Raw genomic sequence first — 17,524 nt, 5'->3', positions numbered from 1 at the left:
GTATTAGTTCATAATAAGGTCAGGAAAGGCTCAGCGGGGCTAGAGAAAGGACAATATATGTGAAAAGGAATATCTCTGGAAGTTCAGAACACTGAAAAGAACGCCTCAATCATATCCAAATGCCTATAAAGTCAAGTATCAAAGAGTGCCAAGTCAAAGTCAAAATCCATGCAACAAATGAGGAACTAATCACACATGAAAGAACATAACTGACATAGATATATCAGTTTATAGGCACAAAAGCTCACGTGAGTTAAGGTGTCTAAACAGTAAGGTTAAATGAAGCCAGAGAGAGATAAACCAATCTTACCACAAGCAATCAATCGCGATAAAATCATGCTATGAAGAATCATGAACGAGATGAATTACGCTTAAGAGTATAGTAAGGATATCAACAAGGTTCTCGAATGGTGCTAGCAATTGTCTCATAGATGCAACTAAGATGAGATGAAACCTAATATGCTGATGCAGCTAAGAAAGCAGTACAATATTTTTCGTTACACGTAAACTCCCACTCCTAGTAAGTGGTACAAACCGTGCAACATCCTATGAAAGCAAGAAAACCTACACTAGAAAGCGATAAAAGATAGAATATACCTCCCCCACGCTAAAATCTCGCAATGTCCACAGTGCAATAGTAAGGCACAAAAAGAAAGGGGAGAGGTACTTACAAGATCTCACTGAGGAGGGAGAGATGGAGGATTAGGGAACCCTCGAGATTGTATTCAAGTGCTTAATCATGTCCTTCTGCTCGTTGACTCTTAGAAGTAGGACCCTTTTTCAGAGAAACAGATTTGACCTTAAAAGTGGAGCTTGTAGGCACGTTCTTTTGTCGAGCATTTAAAGTGCGCGTGATTAAAATATAAATAAGGCACGACTAAGTCTCACACAATGAATAAAACAGTCCACCACACAGGTTTGTCAACCAAAACCAAAATACTCGAACAATTCAGTCACATGTACTTCTTGAAAGAATCCGCAAGCACACAATATGTCCTTCTCCAAATAGTCCAGCAGTAGAATAGAACCACAAATTCATTAGTGTCAAATTTCCGGTTAATAATTCGAATTGAGGCCAACGAATTCAAGCCCGAAAAATCCAAACCATCAAATTCGCAGCAAAATTATTCATGAAAATAGTCAAGTGTCGAGTCGAAGTTGATGAATTTCGCAGCAATTCATCATATTTCAAAAAAACCAATGCAAGAGAGGATGAAAAGCAGCAAATTTAGTCAAGAAGCGCCACAATTATAGCCATATAGTGATGAAAAATCGAACCCAATAATCGAATTTCGACCAAAAACGGGGGAAACAACCAGCATCAATCTCAATGGAGTTCAGCGACTGAAGAAAAAACACGAAGGAGGGAGAGATCAATGGGTTTAGCCTGCGTTTCATGTTTCTCTCTCTTCGATATTTTTTTTTCTGTTGTTTTGTTGGAGTTGTGTTGCGTCGCTGCGTTAGGGTCGAATTGCAGGGGTAGAGGTTTTTTTTTTCTTGTTGCTTTTCGAGAGGCTGGATGTAGGTCAGAAGGGATCGCTATGGGTTGGCAGTAAGGTAGAACTGAACTGCGATGGGTGTGCAGTTTGGTTTTTTTTTTTTTCGATGGGCTTCGTGGAGGACAGAAGGGATTGCAGGAGGGTGGCAGTAGGGGATGTCGAATTGCGGCCCCTTTGCAATACACACTGATCTGTGGAACGTTCTCAGCTCTCTTTTTTTTTTTTTTTTTTTTCACCTGTACAAAAACACACCAAAAAAATAAAAATTAGGAGAATTAAACTCTAAAAAGAAAAATAGGATGCTAAGTTTCTAAATTCTATACCTAATACTAAAACTAACGAATCATATAATACAACTATAATATTAAACTAACTAAGAAAAGAAACTAAGAAACCTCTAAAAAAATGAAAATAAAAATCGAATAAGTAATAGGAAAAAAATGAAAGAGAAGACTTGGGTTGCCTCCCAAGAAGCGCTAGTTTAAGGTCATCTAGCTTGACCGCCTTTTTACATCACTCTGAATAAGGGTCGGAAAGGGTGTAAACCGCCTTCCCTTCAGTAGGTTCATCTTCTCGGTAGTGCTTAAGACGTTGTCCATTTATCTTAAAAGAGCCGGTTGCTTCACTCCAAATCTCAACCGAGTCATACGGAAAGACCTTAACAGCCCGTTTGGTAGTCGTTAATAAATTGTGGTAATGGGAATGAATTTTAAGTGTAATTTTATTAGGGAAAGACCCTTAAAATCTCCATGGGGTGACATTTTTTCTCCATGAGCAAGCAATCTCACCCCTAAACTTGTGTTTTTGTCTCCAAGGGGAACTAATTTTCATTACCACTCATTACCACCCTACAAGGTGGTATTGGATGGGAATGAAAATTCAAGAAGGAAAGTGGACACTTTAGGATAAATTAGCATTACCATGGGAATGGACAATGATATTTTTCACAAATTTACACACAAATTCATTCCCATTACCACCATTTATGACCAACTACCAAACGAGCCGTAAGGATTTTGAATGGACCAGACCTCCTTAAGCGAAGCTTACCAGGAAATAACTTCAATCGAGAGTTGAATAGTGAAATTAACTCTCCTTCATGAAATCCTCGCCGCATGATATGCTTGTCAGGCCACCTTTTCCTTCGTTTTTTGTACAACCTTGAGTTTTCATAAACTTTTAACTCTACCTCAGGAAACATAGTACTCTCCTTAGATTCTTCGTGTGTCAACACCTCCTTGATAGGCTCAATACAAGGTAATGAATGTGGTTCCTCTAAGAGCCTCTTGTACTCCCTATTATCCCGATCCTCTTCATCAGCACTTCCCATGAGGGCGGTTTGCAGTGAATCATTAAGCTGTATACTAGCAGCTTTTACCTCTATCGCCTCATCTAGAGCATCCACTCTATAGATAGTCTCTCCCATAGAAGGAGCTTCCATGGAGTTTGTGAGATTGTACTCCATCTTCTCAGTACCTACTTCAAAGGTAATCTTTCCATTCTTCATGTCAATGATGGCTCCTGCAGTGGAAAGGTCTCCCCAGAATGATAGGGACATGTGCATCTTCCTCCATTTCCATTACTACAAAGTCACATGGAATGAAAAACTTCCCAACACGGAGGGGAACATCTTCCAGGATACCAAGTGGATACTTGACAGTTCTATCTGCTAATTGTAGGGAAATACGTGTGGGTTTTGGGTCACCCATTTGAAGCTTCTTGCATATAGACAAAGGCATTAGACTAACACTTGCGCCGAGATCGCAAAGTGCCTTTTTTATTTCGATATCTCCTAGCTTCACAGGAATAGAGTAGCTACCCGGTTCTCCTAACTTCTTGGGAAGTTTATTCTGCAAAATAGCACTACATTCTGCTGTAAGTGAAACAGTTGCATTTTCCTCGATCTTCCGCTTGTTTGAGAGCATGTCTTTCAAAAATTTTGCATAAGATGGCATCTCAGAGATAGCCTCCAAGAATGGTATGTTTATGTGAAACTTCTTCAGTATATCAAGGAACTTCCCATATTTCTTCTCTAATTTTGCACAGGCCAACCTTTGTGGGAATGGAACTGGTGGCGTGTAAGGTCGAATAGGGGTAGGAGTAGGTTCCTTCTTCTCTTCTTCGACAATCTCATTCTCTACCACTTTCTCAGTTTAAACCGTCTCCAAAGGATGATCTTGTAGCTCTTTTCCGTTCCTCAAAATCACAACATTGATATGACCCTTAGATGGTTGTTCACTATTACCTGGAAAATGACCAGGAGCTTTTGATAATTGACCCACCTGATGTGCAAGTTGGCTTATTTGACTTTCCAAGAGCTTGTTCTGAGCTTGAATTTGTTGAATTGCGTTATCAGTCTTCTCATTTTGCTTGCCTTGTTGAGCCATGAAGTTAGTTTGTTGGGCTAAAAGGTTCTCCATCATAATCTCCAAGTTGCTCTTCTGTTGAATTTGAGGAGGTTGCTGATTAACACTTTGATGGACGTGAGGATTGAATGGGGCTCTAACTTGAAAACCTGGTGGTGCATTAAAGTTGTTGCGAGGTGTAGGAGGTGGATTGAGTTGTGCTTGAGTGTTCTTATAGGAAAATGCAGGATTATGCTTCCATCCTTCATTGTACGTGTTAGAATAAGGATCATATGGCTGCTTTGGATTGGAGTTATAAAGAGCATTGGCTTGCTCAATTGTCATCCTATCATTGTTGATTTGACATTCTGTAGCAGCATGTCCTTGTACTCCGCACATCTGACATGAGACCATCATAGATGAACCAGCTTGGAGTTGATCAAACTTGTGAGACAGTGCCTGCACAATATTAATCAAAGTGGTTAGCGCATCAACATCATATTTACCTCCCTTCTTAGCACGATTACAACCATTTGGATGGTAGTTGTCATTGGCCGCCATCTTCTCAATCAACTCCTTTGCTTCGGTTGGGTTCTTAGTCATAAGGGAACCACCTGAAGCAGCATCAATGTAGATACGAAACTCATGTGTCAAACCATTGTAGAAGGTTTGTATCAACATCCATTCAGGAATCCCGTGATGAGGACATTGTCTTTGCAAACGTAGAAACCTTCTCCATGCTTCATATAATGATTCGTCGTCATCTTGCTCAAAGGTTGCTAACTCATTCCTCAGCTTCGTGGTCTTTTCTTTCCCCAAAAACTTCACCAAGAATGCTTTGGCAAGTTTTCCCCATGTATCAAAAGTTTCGACACCTTCATTTCTCAACCACTCCCTTGCCCTATCGCGAAGAGAGAAAGGAAAAAGGCGTAGTCGAATAGCATCCTCACTCACATTGTTGATTTTCACTGTGTCGCATTTCTCCATGAAACTGGCAATGTGACTCACAGGGCATTCATTAGGTAACCCTGCAAATGAATCATTGGAGATGAACTGGATGAACTGAGGCTTAAGTTCAAAATTTGCAGCATTGACGGCTGGTCGAACAATGCTCGATAATGCACCAGTTGTAGTATCTGGTACACCATACTCCGAAAGAGTTTTAGTTGCTTCTTCACCCATTGCTTTCTTCTTATTCTTATTTCGTCTCTTTGTACTTCCTTGCTTGCGTGCACTGGCTTCGATTTCAAGATCTAGAGGAATCAAATTCTGTGGACCTCTACGTCGAGTTTGCATGCAACAAAGAAAGAACTAAAAAACAAAAGATCAAATAAACAAGAAATGATAGCTGAAGCAGCAAACTAAAAGAAAAACTTAGCAAAAATAAAATCAAAAATAACTAATTTAAATACTGTTAGTCCCCGGCAACGGCGCCAAAATTTGAAAGGCTTGTCGCGTACCTAACAAAAATAACCTAACTATTCCTCCTAACTAATGTAGTCAGACAAGTAAGGATCGAATCCCAAGAGACTAACTGATTCAAAGTAGTTAAATTGACTCTAATTAATACTAAGCAAGTGATCCAAATAAGTGATGATGAACTAATCTAAGTAACTAAAGCAAATGAAATTATCAAGAGTGAATCAAAGACTAAAGACATCTAGGTTTAAGTATCCCCACTAATACGAATTAATGCCACAAACAATCCCTTTTCCTTTAATTAACTAATAAATAACTCATAGGATAGACGCGCCCTAATAATACTAAGGATTTCTTTCGATCAATCAATAGCTTCCCTAACAATGCAATCATGCCTATTTTCATGGAGTCATGCAAATTAAGGACATTAGAAATAGCATCCTAACATCCTAATAAATTCCACCAACTACTTTCGTGATGATTTCCTTTATCTAAAATTAGGGTTCTAGATTCGATTAAGATTCAACTTTCGTTGCAAAAATAATCACATTCAACATATACTATTTCTAGTCATAAATTGATAATTAAAACCAACCCTAAAATAAATGAATCATAAATTAATCAAAGTTGGGAATTGGAAATTAAACAAGCATCAATTCATATTAGGGTTCAACCTAACCCTAGAATAGAAAACTACTCACACATGATGATTGAATAAACAAAATAAATATTAAAAGAAAGCATGATTAACAATAATAATAAATAGAATAGAGAAAAGAAAATAATACTTGAATTAATTGATGAAATTGCAAACTTGAATGTTGAAAGCAAAGACTTGAAGAAATAATGGAGAACGTGATGAAATAACGTGAAGAAGCGTCCAAGAGGAAGAAGTAAAAACCAATCTCACATGATTTCTCTCTAAAAGAATCCCCAAAAATCAATCTTTTTTCCTTAATACTCGTGGCCCTACCCTAATTACAAGATAAGGAAGATCTAATTAAATCATTAAGAGTCCGAAATCGTGCAGTCCGCGTGCCCCGGAAATTTCAGCAAAACTGGGCCAACTTGCAAGGCCCATATCTCTTTGAATATAACTTGCCTTGGGCCGTGCAGCCTATCGTTGGAAAGCTCTTCAAGCCTACTTTCCAATGCCTTTCGAATCAGCCCAATATCAGCATCGAGTCAGAAGTTATCGATAAAGGAGTGAGCATGACTCAATTTCCGCAACTATATCAATGAATTTCAACTCCAATTGAGCTCCAATTTGCACTCAAATACATCCAAAATGATCCTTATCAATGTAGCTTGCTTCCATTTGATCCTAAGTACTCAAGCTTGCCCAATAATGCTCCAATTATGTTCTCGATATCTGAAATTCATCAAGGAATACCAAAAACGCACAAGAGGAGTAAAATTTCGCAAATTGAGTAAAAGTGTGTAATTATGAAATAAAATACACCTAAATGTTCCTAGAATGCAACCTAAATGCAACTAAAACCTATATAAAAATATGACACATCAAGCATTATGACACCCACACGCAGATAGTGTCAACCAAGCTTGAAAAAGGAAAACCCGTCGGACATCATGTTCTCAAAATGAATAGTTCTCAAAATGAATAGTCTTTTTGAAAAACATGCATGTTGGGTTTCCCCTATAGCCAAGAGCTGGCCACTGACATTATCTTATACTCGCTTCATGATAGTTTTAGCGCTTTTCGCCAAAACTAAAACATGCAAGGCTTGAACAAAACCTTGATGGAACTACATGTCATGCTCGTCACTGCCGAGCGTGACATCAAAGTAGCTCCTAAAGCCACCAAATATGTCCTTATGGTGCAAAAGGGGAAGGGTTTTAAGAAACATGGCAAGGGAAATAAGATCACCAAAAGCAATGGTAAGGGTGCTATCCAGACCAGGAGTGCCATTACTATCATGGCCATGGTCACTGGAAGAGGAATTGTCCCAAGTACCTCAAGGACAAGAAGAATGGAACTGTAATTTCAACATCCAAGTCTCCTTCAGGTACATATGTGATTTATATCAATGTAATTGATATTAATCTTACCGATTCTACTTCTTGGGTATTTGATACTGGTGCAGCTTCTCACATTTGTTCAAATTTGCAGGATCTTAAGGAAAGTAGAATGCTCAAGAAAGGTGAAGTGGAACTACACGTTGGGACTAAAGCAAGGGTTGAGGCACTAGAAGTAGGCACTTATGTTTTGTCTTTGCCTCTGGGCTTATGTTAGAACTTCATAATTGTTATTTTGTTCCTGCTATAAGAAGAAACCTAATATCTATATCGGTTTGGATAAAGAGGGGTTATCATTTAATATTAAGAATATATTTTCTTTTTATAAAAATGATATTTTCTATGGTGATGCTCATTGCATCAATGGTCTTTACATATTAGAGTTAGACAAACCAATCTATCACATCAAAACTAAGAAGAAGAAGTCAAATGACTCAAATCAAACTTACCTTTGACATTGTCTTTTAGGCCATATAAATGAGAAATGTGTTCAGAAACTTCATAAGGATGGACTTCTAAACTCGTTCCCCTTCGAATCATATGATGTTTGTGAGGCTTGTTTAATGGGCAAAATGACTAGATCACCCTTTATCGAAAAAGATGAACGAGCAAGTGATATCTTAGGCCTCATTTATACTGATGTGTGTGGCCCAATGTCAATTTATGCTAGAGGCGATTACAGTTACTTCATCACTTTTAATGATGACTTAAGTAGATATGGGTATCTCTACTTAATGAAGCAAAAGTCTAAATCCTTAGAGAATTCAAAGAATTTCAGAATGAAGTACAAAACCAACTTGGTAAAATAATCAAAGCACTTAGATCTGATCGAGGTGGCGAGCATCTAAGCCAAGAGTTTGATGATCATCTAAAGGATTATGGGATTCTCTCATAATTAACTCCTCCTGGCACACCACAACTGAATGGAGTGTCTAAAAGGAGAAATCATACTTCACTAGATATGGTATGATCAATGATGAGTGAGACTGATCTTCTGATTAGTTTTTGGGGACATGCTCTTCTCAGCGCAATCTTAACACTAAATAGGGCTCCAACTAAAGCAGTTGAAAAGACACCATATGAGATATGGAGAGGGAAAGCTCCCGGATTGTATTTTCTTAAGATTTGGGGTTGCGAAGCTTATGCCAAAAGGTTGATTTCAGATAAGTTAGCACCTAAATCAGATAAATGTTTCTTTGTGGGCGACCCAAAAGAAACAAAAGGCTATTACTTCTACAATCGCGCTGAAAACAAAGTGTTTGTGGCTCGCGACGCTTTCTTCTTAGAAAAGGACTTGCTTTCTAAAATAAAGAGTGGGAGAAAAATCGAACTTGATGAAGTTCTAGAGCCACTAGATCATTCGATAATGGCTGGTATCCAGCAAGAATCAGATACTTTAGAAGCTGAAGCATCTTTACAAGTTAATGAAGCAAAAGTTGTGGTAATGGCCCCTCGTAGGTCTAAAAGGGAACATTGACAACCCGTGAAACATGGATTTCTCGTGACTGAAGGTGGTGAAATACTACTTTTAGCAAGTGGCGAACGCGAAACCTACAAGGCTGCTTTAGAGAGCCAAGATTCCAGTAAATGACTTGAAGCCATGAATTCTGAAATAGACTCCATGTATGAAAATCAAGTATGGGGCATAGTTGATCTGCCTGACAACATCAAACCTATTAAGCACAAATGGGTTTACAAGATAAAAACAAACATGGATGGAAAACCTAGTGTTTTAAAAGCAAGACTGGTTGGAAAGGGATTCACTCAAATTCATGGTGTAAACTATGATGAACTTTTCTACAGTTGCTATGCTTAAGTCTATCAAAATAATCCTAGCCATAGCAGCATTTCATGATTATGAAATCTAGCAAATGGACTTCAAAACAGCCTTCCTGAATGGGATTCTGGAAGAGGAAGTGTATATGACACAACCCGAAGGTTTTGAAGATCCCACGAATATTGGGAAAGTATGTAAGCTTAACAAGGCCATCTATGGTCTTAAACAAGCTTCTATGAGCTGGAATCTTCGTTTCAACCAAGTTGTCAAAGAGTTTGGCTTCATAAGAAATGAAGAAGAGTGTTGTGTACACAAGAAGGTTAGTGCGTGGAAGCAAGATTGCTTTTCTCATATTGTATCTGGATGACATACTCCTCATGGGAAATACATTCCTATGTTAGAGTCTGTAAAGACCTACCTTGGGAAGAATTTCTCAATGAAGGATTTGGGTGAAGCCTAGTACGTTTTGGGAATCAAGATCTATAGGGATAGATCTAGAATATTGATTTAGTCAAAGCACTTATATTGATAAGGTCTTGACTAGATTCATTATGCAAAACTCTAAGAAGGGTTTCGCACCCATGTCACATGGTATATCGCTTAGCAAGACTCAAAGTCCTTTCACTCCTGATGAGCAAAAGCGAATGAATGGAATGCCTTATTCTTCAGCAATAGGTTCCATTATGTATGTCGTGTTGTGTACGAGGCCAGACAACCATATGCGTTGAGCGCATGCAACAAGTTTCAATCCAACCATGGAGAGAAACATTGGACTGCAACTAGGAATATCCTCAAGTATCTTAGCAGAACTAAGGAGAACTTCTTAGTATATGGTGAGGAAGACGAGCTCGTTGTAAAAGGTTACACCAATGCAAGTTTTCAAACAGACAAAGATGATTTCAAATCTCAATCTGGATTTGTCTTTTGTCTGAATGGAGGAGTAGTGAGTTGGAAAAGTTCCAAGTAGAGCACTATTACTGATTCTACAACGACATAGGTAGAGTACATCACAGCTTCCGAAGCTGCAAAGGAAGCTGTGTGGATCAAAAAGTTCATCATCGAACTTGGGGTGGTCCTTAGCATCGATAATCCTGTGGATCTCTACTGTGACAACAATGGTGCCACAGCTCAGGCAAAAGAAATCAAGGTCACACAATAGGTCTAAGCATGTACTTAGGACATATCATATTATTTGAGAGTTCATCGATAGAGGCGATATATGAATTTGTAAAGTTCACACTGACGCAAATGTTGCTGATCCACTCACCAAACCCCTTTTTCAAGCTAAACATGAGGGTCATACTCAGGCGATTGGACTCAAGCGCATTGCTGAATGTAGCTAGTTTTTGGTTTTATCGTTATTTCGTAACTGGAAAACATGGGTTCATTAATACATTATCTTTTACTTCAATATTGGTTTAATTGAGTAAAGCCCAAACTGACTTACAATTCTATATAGGAAATCAAGCAAAGTTGATTTTAAAACCTTATTTTGTGAACATAAATTGTAAATCATATTATGATCCTTAATCATGTTATCAAGTAGGAACATGGATGACATTCAATGATTAGCATATGAGTTAATTCTGATGATCTAGTTTCTTGATCATGGAGGCATGTATACCTGACTAATCATATAGGTATAAGTGTTTGAGAACATATACCGGACCGACCCGTAGTGGGAGCTCTGTAGGTTTATAAAAGTCATAAGAGCACTCACTAGTCTATTTTAAATTCCTCAAACCTAAGTTCTTTGTGCTTTCTTATATCATGACTTGTAGTTCTGATACTGTAAAACATTATTCAGTAATAGGGGGCTATAAAGGCAGTTTTCGGGTTACTTAGATTTATATGGAGGAACACAATTGAACAAGATGGTATTGTCCTCCCTTAGGGGATCATTGTCTCCTAGCCACTCGAGAAGTTAAGATTGAAAATGCATGACCACGCTCAAATGGATCAAAAGTTTGATCATTTGTTTTGACTGTCTGACTCGGAGTTCAAGAAACATATTTGAATTCTATAAGGATGACTGTAGCTTACCTTTTATCCAAATGAGACATTAAGGGACAAAGGAATAGTAAGTTGACCACTTGTTGCGGACAAGTTGGAGACTGTTGGAAATGTCCTAACAATGTTCAACTTATTTTTTAGAAATTAATCAGTTTAATTTATGTGATTATGATGTCTTGCTATAGACCAATTATGATATGTAATTAAATACTCTAATTACTGGTAAATATAGCTGATCCTATTGGGTCAAACAAGTTAGTGACAATTAGACTTATTTGTGAATTGGACCGACCACAACTTGTAGTTGTACAAGCTATGTGGGCGGCATTTTAGGTGATAATTAAAGGGTAATAATCACTTACTCTATTTCCAAAGTGGTAATGATCAATTAATTATATTAGATGCTTAATATATCTTCTATTATGGGCAAGATTATGAGGTGATTTTGTAGCCTAATTCGAGCCCTCTGGGCCGGCTATTAGAGGAGAGAAATGAGAAGAAATCTCTCACTTGCAACCTTGGGAAAAATCCGCCAAAGAGAGAAAGGAGAAGAAAAGAAGTTATTCTTATTTTGTTCTTCTTAAAACACAAATAAAGTGAGAAGGGTGTTCTCAATACGAACTAGAATTCCATTTAGTTTGTCACTACGTGGACTATCAATAGAGGGCTTGGATCTTATTAGAGACGGACCCTCAATATCAACAGATGCCACGAGAATTCTATTGATTGATACTTAATGGTAGGTCATCAATTCTATTGATTTACACAGGTGGAAAAAACTCCTTGTGCTACTTGTCAAGTGCTTCGGTTGAATAATCAACCCAAGCACTTGTGAAAATTTTAATATAAAAAATTTACAAGTGCTCCAGTTGAATAGCCCACCGGAGCACTTCATGTCAAGTGCTTCGTTTGACTAGTCAACCGGAGCTCTTGTGAATAAGTGCTCCGGTTAATCAACCCGAGCACTTGCACAAGTTTTCCTCCAAAAAATAACGAAACCTAAAACTTCCTCAGCACCGTTTCATTTCTCAAAGTCACTCTCTCAAACTCAAGTAACTCTCTAACTCTCTCAGAGATCGCACATTCGCACTTCGTCTCGTCTCAGTCGGCTGGTCGTTGCCTCGTCGTGATCGGTCCGCGGTCCGTTCAACTAGTGGTGCGTCGGTTGTCGGAGTCTTAGAGAAAATGGTGAGTTTCTGTTTCCTCAATTGTAATCTGAAATAAATAATCTAGCCTTAAATTTGAATCTCCTCTTAACTTTGTGTGTTAGAAGATAAATCTAGCCCTAAATTTCGTGATTCCCGATTTTTCTTAGTCCCCTCTTAACTTTCTTTCTCTTTCTGGTAGTTAGTTTTTGGTAATAATTCAATGCTTTGATGGCTTAAAATATCTCTCTTGTCATGGTTGGTTTTTCTTTCTTTTTACTTCTTTTCACTTAATGTCCTGTATTAACTGAATGTAGGATGAGGTTGTAAAGGTGTCACCCCATGCTCGTGCGATAAGGGATGTGGAGGACAAGGAGCTTCATAGCTTCTTCTATGGAATGTCACTGTGGCAGGTAAATAGTTTAGAGCCTTGAAGAACTTGATTGCTAAGGGATACCATGTGTGATGTGATTAGCTGTTGAAGATCTGATTAAATTAAATTAGTTTTTTCCAATTTTGCAGTTTATACTCATTGTTGCTGCAAGCTCAGTAGGAGAGGAACTCTTCTATCGAGCTGCTGTCCAGGTTAGTAGACGTATTCAATCATTTGGGAAATTTCCCATTAGCTGATGGAAAATTTCATAAATTATTTTCCTTTTTTATGACTTTGCCACTTGTGATAATCGAAAAAGTTGTATATAGTACTGGATATTGTCTTCTGGAGTCTCTTTGGAGTGCTCCAAAAAGAGATCTTGTAAAGTTTAAAAACACTATTTCCAATTGTATGTAAAAAGACTATCTGTAATGACTGTTGCTTTGTAATATGTTTAGACTTGGTTACATTTTATAACATAACAGACCATACATATTTCTTAAACTTGAAACATGCCTTAGATGATGTCCCTTAAATGAACGACCTAAAATGCAACTGTAGATCAAAATCTATTCGCCAAGTGATTTTTCAATCTTGGAAATTCGTTCTATACCTTTTTTCTGTATGTACCGAATAATCTTTGTATATAATATATAGTTCCTGTTGTTAATGCTGTTTTAATTATTGTTGCATATTTCCTGATTTATATCAGATTATAACGTGTTTGACGAGTTATTAGTTGACTTGGAATTTTCTGTTAACTTCGTAATTGTACAGTTTTGTGTTCAACTGAATTACGTCTTGAAATTTTGCTGGTTTGTTTTACATTAATTAGGGGAGAGTTTTCGTTGCTTCCACCGCCGTTGCTCTGAGAAGTAGTGCTGGTTATATCTTGTAGTTAGTGTTGTATTTGGAGGTATTAAAGATGAGTGATAACTTGATGGATAAAGTGACCTCTTTGGGTGAGCGTCTAAGGATCGCTGGGAATGAAGTTAGTAAGAAAATGAGTGCTAGTGTGAGATCTATGAGTGACAAAATGAAGGAACTATTCCAAGGGCCGAATCAGGCAGATAAGATTGTTGAGGAGGCGTCTGCAAAGAGTTAATGAGTTTGAGATACATTGTAAGGAATTTCTTGCTTTAAGTTCAATCTCTGTTTTTTTGCTCCAATTTTGTTATCATTTCTTTCGAAGAATTCAATGAGTTGATGAACTTGAGATACATTGTGCAACTGGGTTATTAGGGCTTGAAATTGTTGATGAAATTGTACTGGTAACAGCTTTATATTTCAGAATAAAGATGTTTCTTGATTTTACTTATTGGTGAGCCTGAAATTTTGTTGGTTTCCTTTTTCTTTGTAGTTATAATCGAGAGGGCATGAGAATAAGTGTGGAAGGAATCCTACTGGTATGCTACTCTCTTATTTAATTTTCTTTTGGGGATTGATGGGACCTAATCACTCTTTATCTCTACTCCTTCATCTTCGTTTTTTTAACTCTTACAGTTCAATCATCACCATAATCGCCTCAATTTTCTCTCTCCTAGGGTTTCCAATGGAAGTTGTTAGGGGTTGTCTCACTAACTAGGTCCGTTTCTTCGCAATTTGTAGAACCTCAGGATTCTCCATCTAATTTCAAGTTCGAATTACTCGAGGTATATTAGGTATTTGTTTAAAATATGTATTTTTATCTTATTTTGCAAAATTGTTATAATGAACCTAATTAAGGTTAGAATTAATAGGTGAATTGTTGCAGCAATTTGTTCATCCTCCTTTCTTCTTAGATTGCATCTCTTTTTCTAGTTAAATTTCTTTAATTGCATATTTCGTTGGTATGTTTTCATATTTTATGGGAATTTGCAATTTAAGCCCTATTTTCTGTTTAAAATTATAATGTTAGTCCACAGAGCATTCTCAACGTTAAGGTTTTCATCTAGGTTTCAGTAATGACTTGGTTTTAATAATGTATTTGTTTGAAATTCTGTTTTTTTTTTATCGTATGGCTTGGTTTCACACGTTACTTCTATGTTAGCTCTTGTCCTATCTGATGTTAATTTCTCTCTGAAATATCATTTACCCAGGTTATTCTTCTGTTTTAGTTTCTTTGGTCAAGTGTGATGTAAGAGATATCCTTAGAGCTATAGCTTCATAATGAAAAATAGAAAATCAAATTGAATGCAGGAGATGGTTTACAAGAAAGAAGCAAAAATGGACTAAAATTTAGGTGAGTGAGCTATTTATGTTTACAGGGCTGTTGCTTGTCTAGATCTTCCAAGGTTATTTTGGCAAGCAATATGCTTGATACTGATAACCTGACATGAGCTATGGCAGGTTGCTTTGCGGGTGCCTCGTCCCATTCATGATCCCTTTCATAGTAAGCCAGATTATACAAGTAAGCTTTGAATTCTACCTTTGTATTCCTGCTTCTCTATATTTTTTTAATGATGTTTAACCACCATTTTGCTTAACAGATGCAAAGCCAAACCTTGAACTGAACTTGTTGGACTTTGACAGCAAGGCAGATGATTGTTTCCTCGACCTGACATTGGCTGTGAACCCTAGCGTTTCTAGTTTAGGTGAGAAATCTATGCTGGATTGCAATGGTCATTTCTATAGGTTGCAGTCACCTTGACCATCTCTAGGTCACCAAAAGTGAAGACCAATCAAGTGAATCACTTTTTATATCAACTACGTAGTGTTGGTTATTCATGGTCGGAGATTAACTGATGTGTGGCTTTTCCACGAATGAAACAGTGTTAGTGACAACTGATTCTTCACTTGCTTGACCATCAATTTCACTTTATCTATTTTCGCATTCAATTGTTTCTTGAGAGAGTGCTGTTAGAAAGTTGGCGCTTGCTGATATCTATATCTAAGATATTGTGTTATAGAATTGTCCATTAAGTCTTCGATTGCAAGCTTTACCCCATTAAACGATGCTTTTGAAGTTTAAACCCTCCCTCCTGCTTTAATTTCAGTCCTTGATCATTAATCCTAATATGCATTATGTCAATACTGTTTACAGAGATGGGACCTCGTGTATCTGGAAGCACACGACAAGTTAGTGTTTAATTATGAAAGACCTAATAATGTTCAATATGATTTGAAAGTAGTTGCAATCTGCTTATCATGAAAAGTTATAAACTTGACCTTGCAGGATGTATGTTTCTGCTAGTTTCCAGGATCATCCAGAGCAGTCAGGTACCATTTCTGTTCCCTATAATTTTCTTAGTCTTAGAGATTCTTCTTTTATCTTGACAAGGATTAGGAGTGTTTGTTTTGGGTTGTAAAACAAAGTTAGAGAACTGGGTTAGTGGGTGTGTCGTCACTTACAGTTGTTGATGAAATCTACCACTAGGCTGGGTTCTTGTTCAGTCACGGGGTTGATAAATTCACTCAGGCATCACATGTTCCCTGACTACAAGTCTCATGGAACTGCATAATCTCATTGATTCTCACATACATCACTTGATTGATTTCACATACTTTTTTAGGCTACATGTCTTAAAGATTCCATTTAGACCAAATTATTCCTACTTATCCATATACTGTACCCACATATCTTTTCTCATGTAGTTTTTGAACCCTTGCATATGCTCCTGTATCATTAGAAGGTACATAAACCTTATACTACTAAAAATTTTAACCCAAAAAAGTTGTATCAGAACTTTCTAATTGCTTCTTTGCATAAAATAAGAATTGGTAGATCTGGACTATGCGTACCTTAGTAACTAACTTGGTTTGATATGCCTTTGTTTGAATAGGAAATGTTTGGAATCGGAAAGCAAAGAATCATATACCTAAACTGAATCATATTGCTATCTCTACCTATCTCTACCTATGTAGAATTGTGAAAAACTGAAAACTAAATTGAGATCAGTGCAGATAGGTAGAGATAATTAGGCACAAATATCGCTTTATATATAGGGTCCCAACTTTAGCTGTATTGTTTGTTTCCCTGGCGAGGAAACTGTAAATGAATGAGAGAAGAAAGAACGTATTGCTTGTAAAGGTGGGGCAATATGCTGTATGCTTGTCGTTTTCAAGCTAAATCATATTCTTAATTTGCTTACCTTATATAAGAAAGTTCTATTCTTGGATTCTGTTAGCAACTGATAACTGACATTCTTCTCTGTAATCCAGTTTTCTGGTCGCTTTTTTCACCTTGCCGAAATGAGGCGACTCCTCCAGTTGATCCGTCCTTGTCATTGTCATTCAAGTTGGGGACCATTATTGGCTATTTCCTCCCCCACCAGCCGAGTCATTTCCTCTGATTGACTCTAACGTCTTTTTCTTTTTTCAATGTGAAGGGAGCATAGAGATGTAATTATTTCATTTATTTTTCTTATTCCTTCCCCAACACTAAAATAATTATGTTAGGGATCACAGTTATTATGCTCCTTGGAGCGATTTGTGAATATATTATAGTTGTTTGTGTAAAGAGTATATTTTTTGTCCCTTGTTGCAACTTTTTCATTTTGAATCCCTCTAAATCGTCATGTAAAAGTATGCTGCTGCTGCACCTGCACCTGCACCTACCATGTGTGTACCACACCCCTGTTTCAGTTTCTCTTTAACCCTTTTAGCAGCAATGCTGCTCTCTACTTCGGGTGCGTTCTAATAGCAACAACAAATTTTTTTTTATAAAAAAATATATGTCAAGTACTCCGGTTGTTAGGAAAAAACCGGAGCACTTAATTCACAAGTGCTCCGGTTTTCTCTTAACAACCGGAGCACTTGATGTATTTTGAATATATAAAATTCACAAGTGCTCCGATTTTTAAGACAACCGAAGCACTTGTAAATTTAAGTGCTCCGGTTTTCAACCGAGCACTTGATAAATACTCAAGCTCGTATGACGTCTGCTATGGGTCAAATACAGCGCACTTGAACAGTTTTTAACCGGAGCACTTGATGTT

At 37.4% G+C, this 17,524-nt stretch overlaps 1 protein-coding gene, 1 long non-coding RNA gene and 1 other non-coding gene across 3 annotated transcripts; 2 read left to right on the top strand and 1 right to left on the bottom strand.

Moving 5' to 3' along the window:
* Positions 1–3,007: 3,007 nt before the first annotated feature.
* On the bottom strand, positions 3,008–5,140 carry LOC125492860 (uncharacterized). The gene is made up of 2 exons (XM_048635596.1): positions 3,745–5,140; positions 3,008–3,642 (listed from the first exon to the last, which is right to left on the bottom strand). Exons 1-2 carry the CDS (start codon positions 5,138–5,140, stop codon positions 3,008–3,010), a joined length of 2,031 nt encoding a protein of 676 aa, XP_048491553.1.
* On the top strand, positions 4,536–4,642 carry LOC125492990 (small nucleolar RNA R71). Its single transcript, XR_007269375.1, has one exon. It is a non-coding gene; the product is annotated as a small nucleolar RNA R71 (small nucleolar RNA).
* Positions 5,141–13,496: 8,356 nt separating the features above from the next.
* LOC130589743 (uncharacterized) lies at positions 13,497–14,997 on the top strand. Its single transcript, XR_008967385.1, has 2 exons — positions 13,497–13,730; positions 13,969–14,997. It is a non-coding gene; the product is annotated as an uncharacterized LOC130589743 (long non-coding RNA).
* Positions 14,998–17,524: the final 2,527 nt, after the last annotated feature.

Source organism: Beta vulgaris, chromosome 8 (assembly GCF_026745355.1).
Source record: "Beta vulgaris subsp. vulgaris cultivar EL10 chromosome 8, EL10.2, whole genome shotgun sequence".
NCBI classification, from domain to species: domain Eukaryota; kingdom Viridiplantae; phylum Streptophyta; class Magnoliopsida; order Caryophyllales; family Amaranthaceae; genus Beta; species Beta vulgaris.
The sequence above is the reverse complement of the archived record's forward strand: the minus strand, read 5'-3'. Positions and strand labels throughout refer to the sequence as shown.

Coding starts and splice junctions, on each gene's coding strand:
- LOC125492860 (XM_048635596.1), bottom strand. CDS start 5,140: ATGCAAACTCGACGTAGAGGTCCACAGAATTTGATTCCTCTAGATCTT. Junction 3,643..3,744: donor AGCTCCTGGTCATTTTCCAG/GTAATAGTGAAC, acceptor AAACTGAGAAAG/TGGTAGAGAATGAGATTGTC.